Source organism: Acipenser ruthenus, chromosome 3, assembly GCF_902713425.1.
Source record: "Acipenser ruthenus chromosome 3, fAciRut3.2 maternal haplotype, whole genome shotgun sequence".
Taxonomy (NCBI): Eukaryota; Metazoa; Chordata; class Actinopteri; order Acipenseriformes; family Acipenseridae; genus Acipenser; species Acipenser ruthenus.
This window is the reverse complement of record NC_081191.1, coordinates 97,690,567-97,705,315: the sequence shown is the minus strand read 5'-3', so window position 1 is coordinate 97,705,315 and position 14,749 is coordinate 97,690,567. Positions and strand designations below refer to the sequence as shown.

General features: G+C 39.0%; 1 protein-coding gene across 3 annotated transcripts in view; it reads left to right on the top strand.

Moving 5' to 3' along the window:
- Positions 1-14,132, top strand: part of LOC117394691 (cyclin-Y) — a 58,453-nt gene extending 44,321 nt beyond the window's left edge. For all 3 annotated transcript variants that reach the window (XM_033993145.3, XM_033993146.3, XM_059019393.1), the window contains 3 exons: positions 8,072-8,238; positions 10,356-10,518; positions 12,782-14,132. In XM_033993145.3, the coding sequence (XP_033849036.1) occupies positions 8,072-8,238; positions 10,356-10,518; positions 12,782-12,898 (447 nt within the window). In that variant the 3' untranslated portion in view covers positions 12,899-14,132. The remainder of the gene's footprint in view (positions 1-8,071; positions 8,239-10,355; positions 10,519-12,781) is intronic.
- The last annotated feature ends 617 nt before the right edge of the window (positions 14,133-14,749 follow it).

Here is a 14,749-nt window from a genome sequence, read left to right as displayed (position 1 = left end):
TGAGGAATGACTGATATGTGCCTATTCATTTCTGCTAATAATAGAGAAGCCTGATTTATATTTATGTTTTCTCCAGCCACTCTCTGTGAGCCCTTTGTGTGGCTCCTGTCAAAAGCTTTGCAGCTGCTCATTTGAAACTTGCATGTCTAATTCGGGTGTTTAGAATGATTAAATTGTCCTTGAATTAAACAATGGAGGAAAAAACAAAATAAATGGAGGACAGGTTTACTTAGTAATAAAAGCTGTTTGGTACCGTACTGAAACCGCATCACACAGCAAACAGAGAGTACTGTGATATTTAAATTCTGTTCAAGCAGTGCTGGTATTTCTCCACAGCATCACTTTATTGAGACTTGTATTAACTCCAGTACGTTGCAAATAAATCTGACAGCTTTACTACTTACAAAAATACCACCTGCTCCATTCTGTGTCAGTGGACCTCAATTATTTGTCATTATTTTTGAAGATAAAATAAATGACACTTTTTTCTGATAATTTTGCTGCAGCTTTGGGTGAAAATGAAATCATTCTTTAAAGTTTGAGTGATAGGCTCATTGGTACTGACTGCAGCTTAGTATACGGAGGCTTTACACTCTACATTCAGTACATGAAGGCTCGATATACTGTTTGGTGTTGGTTTGCTACTCAAATACACTGGAACAAATCTACAAATAATAATCATTTATTTTAAAGGATTTGGGTAGTTTCAGGATAAACAGTCCATCAATCACATTTGACTAAATAAAACACAGGTGTGACCAGGGGTTTCGCTGTCGCTCGTCACTCTCGTAATTTGCGAATGTTTTTTGAAAGTGACGACAAAAAAAATGTGGAATCGTCACTAGTGACGATCGTTTCTGTTTGTACTGTAAAAAAAATCCATTTTATTAAAGTCACACACAACGTCTCGTTCTTTAAAAGAAGGGATCGCTAAACCATAGAGTCACTGCTGCTGATCAGATCAGCGCCTCAGCCTCTCGATTCATAGACTCTGCAACGTTCTCATCCCGTGGTAAGCGACGTAAATGCAGTCAGCCATTCAGCGCCTCAGTTTAATGTTGCGTGTCAGTTACCATGGTAACCCAGACCGCTTTATGAGGCTGTACTCGGTGCTGCTGTAGCTTTCAGCCTCGCATTATTCTTTGCAACCTGACAGCTTCTGCCGCTGCGCTTTCACGACTACAGAGAGTTCTGCTCAAACCTTTGCATCCGCAGTGTTAGCGCCATTGCGCCAATGTCCCACTGAAATTCTCTTAACGCGCTCGTGTGTCCCCCTTCCCTGACCAGACGCAATCAATATCGATAGGCAGTAAATGAATGTATTTTGTATTACCATCACATGTCTGACGACAGGCTAATCTTTTTTACTTGTTTGTTTACACTTGCGTTTTCATAATTAAACTCCCGTGCTTTTATTCTCCAGTCCAGTAGAATGCGCTCACACAACCTCCCTGGTTACACAGGCAGTTTCACAGTAAAGCTTGGACGACAACATCAGGCTTGCTAACAACATGGCCCGGCGCAAATATAACCTCGTATCCGTTATACACGCGACCATTACTTCTGGAAGAATAAGTAATAAGCTTCGGCAGTGACTGTTGAAATATAGGTTATTATAGTTGTGCTTAAAAATACTGTGTGCAGAAGATTTGTGAACCGAAAACGCATCATTAACTAAAAAAAGAAAAAAAGTAGCCTACGGTAACGTTATACAATATGTGAAATGTGACTTTTCTATGACTAAAAATGCTAAAATTCAGGGCCGAAAGTATTCCGTATGTGTTAAGCACCAACTTATACGGCACTGTATATATGCCTACAATACATCTTGCATTGAGAAAACACCACTGGAATCGGAATAAAGGAAATTCTTATGTAATACAGTTCACGTGCAGCATGGTTTTGGTAAGTATAATTTTCTAAACTATATAATTATGTGCAGTATTAAAATAAGTTAAAAACATAGCAAATCCACAAAACCAACGAAATACATAGTGTATATTTGACATTTTATTTGTAGTGTTCTGTTTAACACGGACCATCGTTTAACCTGAAGAAGATATACTCGTTTATCATATTATCAACAACACCATGTAAAAATAAAGCAACAATTGTTTTGAAAACTGTCCAAAATATTTACTTGGTGGCTAAAAATGAAAAATGTCAAGATAAAAATGTCATTTTTATATGGAAATTGTCAATGTAAAAGGGGAAACTGGAAGAATTTACCATTCAGGACAGCAGCAGTTAAATACTACTATTATTAAACTGTATCAGTTGGTAATGTGGTTTCTTCTAGCAGTTTTCAAACTGGGGTACTCGAGAAAAATTCTGAAATGGCAGAAACGCATTTTATTTAGTACCACTTGCCAATCTATTGCAAACTTTTGTCACGTAATCAGCGTTTAATCGCTAACACCAGACTGACGTGCTGTGACAGAGCGTTCAGTGCACACATGGCTAATTTACATATTACATATGTACATTTTAAATAAGCCCTGTTGTTTAAATGTAATATAAACAGTTGGGCGGTTACTGCAGTTTGTCTGGGATACAAAAAAAGACATTTTAAAAAACTAAGCCTAGTCTTTAACTCGTTTTATTTCCTGTGTGCGTTCATGCCTGCAAGTCGATATTTTATTATTTTCAATGACTCGATTAAAGTTTATTGTAACTTAAGTACTACATTTCAAAATACAAAATGTATGGCCAATCAGAAACCAAAGTATTGTCATGCGGTCTAGTTTGACAAGCCTTACGTGTGGTGTGAGAGTAGTTTTAGTACTTTCAAAGGGGCTGTCTGATCACTGTGATGACGCTGACCTGTACTTTCAAAGGGGCTGTCTGATCACTGTGATGACGCAGACCTGTACTTTCAAAGGGGCTGTCTATCACTGTGAAGACGCTGACCTGTACTTTCAAAGGGGCTGTCTATCACTGTGATGACGCTGACCTGTACTTTCAAAGGGGTTGTCCATCACTGTGATGACGCTGACCTGTACTTTCAAAGGGGCTGTCTATCACTGTGAAGACGCTGACCTGTACTTTCAAAGGGGCTGTCCATCACTGTGAAGACGCTGACCTGTACTTTCAAAGGGGCTGTCCATCACTGTGATGACGCTGACCTGTACTTTCAAAGGGGCTGTCTATCACTGTGAAGACGCTGACCTGTACTTTCAAAGGGGCTGTCCATCACTGTGATGACGCTGACCTGTACTTTCAAAGGGGCTGTCCATCACTGTGATGACGCTGACCTGTACTTTCAAAGGGTCTGTCCATCACTGTGATGACGCTGACCTGTACTTTCAAAGGGGCTGTCTATCACTGTGATGACGCTGACCTGTACTTTCAAAGGGGCTGTCCATCACTGTGATGACGCTGACCTGTACTTTCAAAGGGGCTGTCCATCACTGTGATGACGCTGACCTGTACTTTCAAAGGGGCTGTCCATTACTGTGATGACGCTGACCTGTACTTTCAAAGGGGCTGTCCATCACTGTGATGACGCTGACCTGTACTTTCAAAGGGGCTGTCCATCACTGTGATGACGCTGACCTGTACTTTCAAAGGGTCTGTCCATCACTGTGATGACGCTGACCTGTACTTTCAAAGGGGCTGTCTATCACTGTGATGACGCTGACCTGTACTTTCAAAGGGGCTGTCTATCACTGTGATGACGCTGACCTGTACTTTCAAAGGGGCTGTCCATTACTGTGATGACGCTGACCTGTACTTTCAAAGGGGCTGTCCATTACTGTGATGACGCTGACCTGTACTTTCAAAGGGGCTGTCTATCACTGTGATGACGCTGACCTGTACTTTCAAAGGGGCTGTCCATCACTGTGATGACGCTGACCTGTACTTTCAAAGGGGCTGTCCATCACTGTGATGACGCTGACCTGTACTTTCAAAGGGGCTGTCCATCACTGTGATGACGCTGACCTGTACTTTCAAAGGGGCTGTCTATCACTGTGATGACGCTGACCTGTACTTTCAAAGGGGCTGTCTATCACTGTGATGACGCTGACCTGTACTTTCAAAGGGGCTGTCCATCACTGTGATGACGCTGACCTGTACTTTCAAAGGGGCTGTCCATCACTGTGATGACGCTGACCTGTACTTTCAAAGGGGCTGTCCATCACTGTGATGACGCTGACCTGTACTTTCAAATTACTATCATTGTAATGAAATTGACACAGACCTTTACTTTCAAAACAGCTGGACTGTGATTTGACTTTCATCTATGCTTACTCGAAGAAATAACTTTGTCTTTTTAAATACAGTTGAACACGTTTAATATCACACCCTGCTTATTATCATCACATTGAAATGTCCCGACCGCAATATAATGGGAGTCAATGGAAACAAGCTCCTGATAATATCACTCTGGTTAATTTCACACTCTGCTTAATATCAAGGAAATGTAACAGTCATACAATTGATTTTAACTCCACTTAATATCACTTCAAAATGCTGCACCAGCTGTCCTGTATTATCAACACGTTCTGTATACACTGTACTCGACAGTCGTGTGCTCACAGGATCACCCAGCTTGACTCCAGGAGATCACAAGAGTGTGTTCAGTGCTTTTAGAGCATTGCATATTAAAATGAAAAAGTCTCTGAAACTAAACGATTTAAACAGTGTCACTCTGCTTATAGTCACAATGTATGCTTGGTCCCTTTGGCGTGATATTAAGTGGGTTTGACTGTTTTTTAAACAGCAAAAATGGCTGGATTGTGTTGAAATACACTATTTTTAAAAATATTTCCATTTTACTTACACTGCAGTTTAGTCAGAGATTCTGCTGTTGACGAGCGGGATAAGTGTGTTTCCTTGTTTGTATATTGAAGTAAAAGTGCACATAAACCAATTAAAAAGGAAAAAATACACAATTATGACTGTTTTTTTATCTATCTTTTTAGTTTTGTTTTCTGGTATAAAGAATTAGATTGGATATACAGAATGCTTTGTTAGACCTTTGTGTGTAAAGCTCATTCGATCCAATATGATTGCCCTACATTGTGGAGTTGATACATCAGGAACTATAAACACTGCTCCCTCTTCTCAGCAGTGTTTGTCACAATGTGGCTGCAGTGTGTTGGCATGTTTGTTTCTAGGTGTTTACTCTACGTGAGGTCCAGCTGTTTCTGTTAAATGAAAATGTACTTTTTTTTTTTTTTTTTTTTTTTTTAGCTATGCAAAGGCTATTCAGGTCACAGTCGCGTAAATGATATAGACAATTGCATTGAAATGAAAAGCATTTCTTACCAGAAAAATACATTTTTCTCAAAATATTATCCATATACTATTCCCCAAGTAAATAAGTCAGTTACAAGAATAATATGATAACAGCTTACCTGTGACCCACTCCAACTACCTTCAGCTGTTTTACTGAGGAGTTTGGTTTCAGTTGCAATCAAACAGGATTCAGTTCCACCTGGAACAATCTAGAACAGTTGCAAACAGTCAGCCTGGTAATGGAGTCTAACAAGCACTTCCCTAGAGATGCTTCAAACAGCAGTAAATCAACAACCAGTTACCTTGACAGCACAGGAGAGTCTAATACCATACATTATCTTGATTTGTTTATACTACAGTATTCGCAAGGAATGGAATTACAAAATCAAGTGGTGACCATTAGAAATCCTTGTTTTGAGCTCTTCCGAGTTACCCAGTGATTCATTGTTCATATTTTAATAATTCCTACAACTAATGTTTTTGTTTCCCTTTGTATTAGCTAAATAAGAGCCTAAAATAGACCTATATTATATTATGGTGTAGTTTGGTTCTTGTTTTGTAAAATGGCTAAAGACTGGAATAAACATGTTTGTTTTGGTACGTGATGATTTATGGTTTAGTTCTTCCAAAAAGAAGGCTAATGTGTCTTTTTTAATGTGCATCGTTCTGATCTCAGTCACTTCCTCTTCTGTAAAAACTGAGCACTTAAATGCTGCTTGCTGCCAGTCATCCGCAGGAATCTGTGTAAAGGATCTTATTTTTGTTCTAACAAGAATAGAGGCTTGGCTGTGCAGTTCTTCTTGGCATGCCTCATTTTTCCATGCAATCCGTGTCATTAGGATACAGGCACATTGGGTCTTATTTTTCAGATGGTGAAACTGGCTGCATCTATCCAGACCCCTCATGAATGTGTGCTGGCTGTGCTTCTGATACAGCCTGGTAAAGCCTCGCACAATGATAATACTTTGTGGAACCTCGCAGGCATTCTGCAAGGCCCTGTGAGGCCTGCCCATTTAAACACATGAGCCTTTGCTAAGCAGCCATGTCTAACAGCCTGTGCAAACAACACACACACAAAAAGCCAGCCTTGCAATACTTGTCATGAGGATGGATAAGAGTAGCATTCGTTACATTTTAAGATGAAACATTCTGTTTCAGGCATTGTTTTAACCATATTTAAGGGTTTAAAAAAAACATTTTTAGTCAAACCTGGCAGTGCCCGGGCAGTTGCTAAAGCGCTCTCTGTTAATAATAGCATAATAACTCATTTATCTGTCCAAGCCATGTTTCAGGCAAGGGTAATTCTTTAGCCCTTCCACTATTGGCCTTAGTTACAGTCATGTCCTTCATTTTTTTATGTATCTCGTTAAACCTCCACACAGGTTCTAAAACATTGGATTAACTTTATAAGAATATAAGAAAGTTTACAAACGAGAGGAGGCCATTCGGCCCATTTTGCTTGTTTGGTTGTTAGTAGCTTATTGATCCCAGAATCTCATGAAGCAGCTTCTTGAAGGATCCCAAAGTGTCAGCTTCAACAACATTACTGGGGAATTGGTTCCAGACCTTCACAATTCTCTGTGTAAAAAAGTGCCTCCTATTTTCTGTTCTGAATGCCCCTTTATCTAATCTCCATTTGTGACCCCTGGTCCTTGTTATTTTTTTCAAGTCGAAAAGTCCCCTGGGTCGACATTGTCAATACCTTTTAGAATTTTGAATGCTTGAATCAGATCAGCACGCAGTCTTCTTTGTTCAAGACTGAATAGATTCAATTCTTTTAGCCTGTCTGGATACGACATGCCTTTTAAACCCCGGGATAATTCTGGTTGCTCTTCTTTGCACTCTTTCTAGAGCAGCAATATCCTTTTTGTAACGAGGTGACCAGAACTGAACACAATATTCTAGATGAGGTCTTACTAATGCATTGTAAAGTTTTAACATTACTTCCCTTCATTTAAATTCAACACTTTTCACAATATATCCGAGCATCTTTCGTCACTGTCGGTACAACCCCTGTGTCAAGAGAGTGTTGCATGATCTTGGTTAGCGGTCTGTAAATAACTTCTTTCATTTATTTGAGTACTATTGGGAGGATCTCATCCGGCCCAGGGGATTTGTTTATTTTAAGAGCTCCTAGTCCCTTTAACACTGCCTCTGTTATGCTAAAGTTATTTAAAACTGGATAGGAACAGGTCAAAATGTGGGGCATGTTGTCCGTATCCTCCTTTGTAAAAAGTAATCATTTAATATATTTGCTATTTTCTTTTTCTTCATCTGTGATTTTGCCATTTGCATTTAACCTCCTCTTTGAATGTTCTCTTGCTGTAATATTGGAAAAACATTATGGAATTGGTTTTAGACCCCTTAGCAATGTTCATTTCTATCTCTCTTGGTCTTTCTAACTTCCTTTTTGACTTGCATTTGCAGTTCCAAGTACTCTTTCTGTGTACTTTGTTTTTGGTCCCTTTTAAACGCTCTGTAAAGTGTCTTTTTTCACTGAAAATTATTTTTTAATTGATCTATTAAATCATTTTGGCCATTTTGTTTTAGATTTAGATGTTTATTCCTTTATTGGAAAAAAGGTAACTTGGATCAGTTAAGCCAAGAGCCGAAAGAAACATGGTATTGTTAGTATTTTTCCTTAGTTTTTAATCACTAAATTACAAAGGATGGAATATGAGACTGCATTGGTCACTGAAGGCCTCATCCTAGTTACAAGGCAGGTACACACATTGTCTTGTAACTACGGCATTATAAATGGGGTGCACTGTATTGTCATCACTTTATCTTACGCAAATGTATTTTTCTTCTTGTAATTATTTGTTTCCAGGTATATCTTGAAAGGCTCTTAACATACGCAGAGATTGATATCTGCCCTTCAAACTGGAAGCGAATTGTCTTAGGTGCCATCTTGCTGGCTTCAAAGGTGTGGGACGACCAAGCGGTTTGGAATGTGGATTACTGCCAGATCCTGAAAGATATCACAGTGGAAGACATGTGAGTTACTGTCTGCATACCCTCAGCTTGTAGTGATACAGGGGAGCATTAGTTGCCATTCATTTACTATCCAAAGCAGGTCATAGATAATAAAAGTTCATATGACTTGTTATGCCTTCTCTTCACTCTCGTTCCTCCCGTGCTCGCTCCTTCTCTTCACTCTCCTTCCTCCCGTGCTCGCTCCTTCTCTTCACTCTCCTTCCTCCCGTGCTCGCTCCTTCTTTTCACTCTCCTTCCTCCCGTGCTCGCTCCTTCTCTTCACTCTCCTTCCTCCCGTGCTCGCTCCTTCTCTTCACTCTCCTTCCTCCCCTGCTCGCTCCTTCTCTTCACTCTCCTTCCTCCCGTGCTCGCTCCTTCTCTTCACTCTCCTTCCTCCCGTGCTCGCTCCTTCTCTTCACTCTCCTTCCTCCCCTGCTCGCTCCTTCTCTTCACTCTCCTTCCTCCCCTGCTCGCTCCTTCTCTTCACTCTCCTTCCTCCCGTGCTCGCTCCTTCTCTTCACTCTCCTTCCTCCCCTGCTCGCTCCTTCTCTTCACTCTCCTTCCTTCTTTATTTATAATTATTTTGTATATATGGTATATATGTGTTTTTATTGCCTGTAATTTTCTGTAAGGCGCTTTTGATAAAAAGCGTCTGCTAAATAATAATAATAATAATAATAATATTAATAATAATAATAATAATAATAATAATAATAATAATAATAATATAAACTGCAGTTGGATAACTAAGTTATGGCCAGCAAACATACATCTGGAGGGGAGCCTTTTTAGGGGATAAATCTTTGACAAAATTGCTTTTGCTGAAAATGAATCCCCTTTATGTGAATAAAAAGGTGTAGAGAAAGTCAAGATATATTCAACAATTTTGATCTTGTACAAAGGTTTTCCATGAATAAGATGATTTCCATTATTTCTGTTGCAACAAGGGCTACATCATAGAGATGCTAAAAGCTTTCTTTGTCTGCATTGTATAGTGAAGGATCATTTTAATGTAGAGGTCAGATTGACTTTGAGTAATTGTTGTCAATGCATGATACTTCAACCAGAATACTTACACATACCACATCATTACGTCCCTCCAGTCCTACATCTCACTTCTAAGGCTGTCCATGGTATTGCTCTTGATTATCTGAGTGAGCTGTTACCCCCTACGTTGCGGCATGTACTTTAAGATCAATGATCTCTTGGCAATCCCATATACCTGAATATAAATGGTTCCAAAATGTTTAGCTCCCCTAGTTTGGAATTCAATACTTTAAAAAGCCGTTGCTTAACTAGCATTGTTCAAGCTTAGTCTCTTTGCTTGTTTGTCAAATGCCTGGTATGCTCGTTTATGAAGGATGCTTTATAAATGAACGTGGCGGCATGTGCCAGTCTCCTCTGACATGTCCAGACTTGTCCTCTGACATGTTGGTTTTAAGAGGGATAGTTTTACCATTCTCTTTGAGGATCAAATGACAAACCAGAGAGGTAAATGAATGTATGAGATTATCTTCAAGTTGCATTACAACTTCCACTCATGTCGGCTAAATTTAGCTCTTGTTTTTGCTGCACAAATTTTTGCATAGCTTATGCTGCTGCATGCTCAGGTGCCTAATAAGTACAGTAAGTGTTTTTTTTTCCATTTGTTCTGAAAATAATTATCATCCAAAAGTCTTAGAGTTACAGTCTTAGAGTTACAGTCCCAGCGTTGCTTGAAGTGGTATGTCTGATGGATGCCTTTGTCTCTTTTTATGAGTTAATTATTCGGCTGCAATTTGTGCCACTTTTTACAAGTTACAGTTCCTTCAGCATTCTTCATCCTAACCAATGCATCACACCTGCTTTACTCAGACATCACTGTGTTGTTGTTGCTTTTATAATTCAACCCACAACGAATACTTTTTTCCTTTGGTTAATGCCCATGTCAGTTGGTGTAATTCAGGTCAAGGCTAATCACATAATTGTAGGGGGTGCCACGTTTAAAGCGCTTCATGTTTTTTTATTTAGTTTACTCCTACTAAAGGTTTACCGCAATTCAAGAGGTATATGCCACTGCTAGACACTCTTCATATGTATAAGCATGTATCGGAAGGCACCCTGATCGGTCTCTTTCTTCTCATTTGTTTTGTCTGCAGGAACGAGCTTGAGCGCCAGTTTCTTGAGTTGCTGCAGTTCAACATTAACGTCCCTTCAAGTGTTTATGCAAAGTATTATTTTGACTTGCGGTCCATGGCAGAGGCCAATAACTTAAGCTATCCCTTGGAGCCCCTAAGCAGAGACAAAGCACAGAAACTTGAGGTGAGATTTTTTTCTCTTTTTTTCTTGTGGTTGTTTTTTTAGTGCTGGGTGATGTATGGGACATTTTACTAATATTTCCAGCAATGGCTGGTGACTCGCGAGGGTTTGGAATTGGAACAGCTGGTTACAGGGTTCCTACCGGATACCTTGCTAGTATATACATACAACAAGTCCTTCGTATAAAGCAGTACACTGCTGTTAACAGTTTGATCTAAACTCTCAAGTTTCTTATTTTGTAAAATGAAATGTGTCATTTAAAAAAAATAAAAAATAAAGCCTGGAATTAACACTTCCAAAACACTCCCTGTTGACTTTGTATTTGGCATTATCCCTATTTTCTATTTTCAGAAAAGGTGACAGCCTTAGACTGCTTGCGGCTTTACTTTTCCATAACGGGTATTGTTTTTGCAGTCTGTACTTTTTGTCCACCATTAGCCCGCTAAGCAGTTGTGCCTTCACACGTTAAACCACTCTTTGGAGCACAACAAGTTTTGAAAGATTAATGACAAGAGAGAGAGATTTCCATTTTTTACAGGGAACTGTTCTTCTGGGCTTTACATTGCTCATCACCCACCACTCATCTCTTATTATCCTCAATATTTTGGACTGTAGTAAGGTAACAAGCAAAGGTACTATAAAAAAAATGTAGGAATAATTCCTGTCTCAGCCTTCACCTCATTCTCCAATCCGAGATCAGATGAAGTGTCTCAGTTACTCCATCATATTGATAGATAGCTAGATCGGTCACATAACAGGAAGAAGCCTCTAGAACAGGGGCGGCCAACCCTGGTCCTGGAGAGCTGCAGGGTCTTCTGGTTTTCCTTCCACCTGAGTTCTCAATTAATTAATTGAACCAATTATTTTCTTAATTGGTCAACACTAACTTTTATTCCAGGTCTTTAGCCATGGATGATTTAAAGATGCCCAGAAAACCTGCAGGATTGTGGTTCTTGAGGACCAGTTAGCCACCTCTACTCTAGAATGATCTCCTCACTGCTTGAATATTCCATTGCACACAGATATGTCTCTCTGGTCTTCTAGAGACATCTTAGCTGTTTATAATGAGAATCTGTAAGAAGGATTTCTTACTGCGACAATATTGAAAGTGAATCTTTTGTCTGATCAATTGGTTATGCAAATCGCATCCCGACATGTTTTCTGTAATATATAAAAGCTGTGTCTCCCTGAGACTTTGATAGAGGGTAGATAAAAACCTACCTGCTGAACTACGGTCCAATTTTTAAGGTCCAAACTCTTTATGAAGATTATAGCTACATTTGTTCTTCTTTGCCTTTGCTCTGGACTGAAAACAAATATTCTGGTTATGACATCGCATTTCTTCAAATCTTGAATGTCAAAAGCCCTAACGAATCCCCTTAAATATTCTGAAGCCTATTTTTTTATTTTGGGAAACCTTTTATTATTTACATATTATTTACAAAACAAACATGAAACAAGTGGCAGGGCTTTGTGCAGTACCAGAGCTTGTTTTAATTTCATCGTTGCAATGACGTGTGCCCCCCGTCAAAGGCACCATACTCAGCATTCCATTTTGTCAAGTGTACTTCCTTCCTGCGTCTGACAAGATAAGAATAGATGGTGGCGCACTCCGGCTCTGTAACGATGTTTGTTCAGTTGTGTCTCCACCTGCTACTCAAAGCTGGCATGGGTTAACAGATACTGGTATCACCTGCTGGTCAGAAGGTCGCAATATCGTTTTAAGACAAACACAGGTTTAATTTGGCTTAATTTGTCGACAAATTTCTGTTTCTTGAGAAACTGAGACATTTTTATGTACAAATAAAAAAGTACCAAAATTGTTGCATGTTGTTATTTATTGGACTACCAAAACAAATTCACTACATGTAAAAGATACATGCTTTTGAGTCATGTGATACTGCACTGTGTGGACTTGCCAGTTTTATGTATTGGTCTTGGTGCTTTAATTAGCCCTCTGTAATTATCATACAAGCTCATTCAACCTGGTGTTTTCTGTGTGGTCACAATAAAATAATAAAAAAAAGATGTGTACATGATACATAATTCTATTGTGGTTAAGAATGTCCAAAAGAGTCCTTGGAAATGGCTGCAGTGCAAATCACACAAAAGTTAACAAAAACACCCACAATTAGCCACCAAAAACAGGCTTGTTCAATAACTCATTCAGCACTGAGTAACTTTGCATCCATCAGAAAAATGAGCAAATCCTGGAAAACATTTAGTCATGCTGATTGATCTCCTGTTCTTCTTTTAAATCTTCCAGGCTATCTCCCGGCTGTGCGATGACAAGTACAAGGACTTGAGGAAATGTGCAAAGAAGCGCTCCGCCAGTGCGGACAATCTGAGTGTGGTTAGGTGGTCCCCTGCCATCATATCCTAGCGGTTCTTTATCGTCCGTCCAGTTTTTTCCTGGGAGGAAACGAGAGACCTTATCAACTCGGCTAGACGCCTTTACAGTGCCTCCATCTTGTGCAGCACAGAGGGAACTGATTTTAGTGTTGTGTTTTTTTTTTTAAAGAAAAAATGATCTGATCTGCTTGAACATCTTCCTTCGACTATGAAGAGCAAATGCAGCTGGGATTATTGAGGAGTATGTTGAGAATTAAAAAATAAAAAAGAGAAGGTAAAATACTGAGGATTAGAAGAATGGAAAAAAAGACTGCCATTATACATAAACATACCTTCCTACATGTTGCAATGAGACTCACTGGGGCCAGCAGAGAGGGGACTGTGTGTTACACTTTATTTATTCCAATGTGTACGTTTGTGTTCGGATTGCATTCCTGCTGGATTTTGCAGAAAGTCCTTTCTCAAGCACAAGCAATTCGTAAACAGGTATTTTATAGAGGTTACATTAATTTTGTGTCACATTAGGCATTCCTATCTTTCTCAGTTACACCGTCTTAATACACAAATAGAGCTGTTCTTGACCAACATTGTCTAAATTTAATTTATCCGAATGTATTCCCAACTGTGGACCACAAAAGAAAAAAAAACAATCCCTTTTCTTACATGTCATTTTATTAAATTAGTTTATGCTTCTCTAATATAGTCCAGTATGTGTTTGAAAATGTTCCCAAGACCTCCTCGATGAACAGGCCAAAAAGTTTGTACGTTTACTATAAAATATTGGTGTTTAGCAAAGTATTTGTTTACTGAGACACCTATTTGCAAATAACAAACGTGATTTTTTTCAATTTTTTATGGGGTCCTTCAAGTAATATGAGATTTTCATGGACTTGTACTTGCTGGTAAGGCTTCTCTAGAATAGCCAAGCAAAATAGTTCCCAGACCCTTTATAAATCTTGTTTCCATGCTAACCCTTTGACTCGTGCTGTTAAAACCAATGCCTTTTGTAACCTCTTAACTTTGTGTCCATGTAAATCTGAACTTTTTAGATACTGAACTTTGTCGTGTTTGTGTGTGTTTGTTTTTGTGTCTGTAAGTGTGTTTGCAAGAAGAAAATGTTACCCATGATGGCTCAAAGAAATAATATTATAAAAAGCATAAACATGAATTAATTTGATGGCTTAAGTGCAGATGTTTCTATTAAGAGGGATTAAGTCTGTATTTATATTTTTATATCCACAGCATTAAAGAAAGTTTCGACAGTGTTTGGTTAAGCTTTGTCAAAATTAGACAACTGATTGATTGTGTTGTCAAAAAAAAAAGTCTGAGGGACTTGTGTGTTGTGTCATAAAAATACCATCAAACTGGTAAACTATGGCATCTATGGAAGTAATTGTAATTGCTTCGCTTGTCAGAATTAGACATGACCAGTAACGAAACATTAATAGTCAGAGCACATTGAAAACCGCTGCTTTTAAGTAGGGGTGCATTCTGATTTGCATGTGTTTGTTCTGTGGAGCCGTCAGATACCATATATCAGAGAGCAAGTAAATGATTAATCTGTGCGAAAAAACAATGCAATGAAACTAAACTGCAAGAAGGGAATCATTCGGTCAGATTTGTTCTGAACCAAAGTAGTGACCATCTATTTCCACGTTCCACATTTTCAAGGGCTTCCACAAAGCATGTTCAAGGTTCAATGATGGGCTATTTAAAAAGCTAGTCGGGAGAGACGGAGAAGCAGTAGACTTGTCGGCTCCTCAGGTTTTTGGTTTTGTCTGATGTATCCTGTGATAATCTTGCTATATTATAATGAATTAAAGGCTGAATTGATGTACCGTAAATGCATTGATGCTTAGCAATAGTTACAGGCCGTACTTAA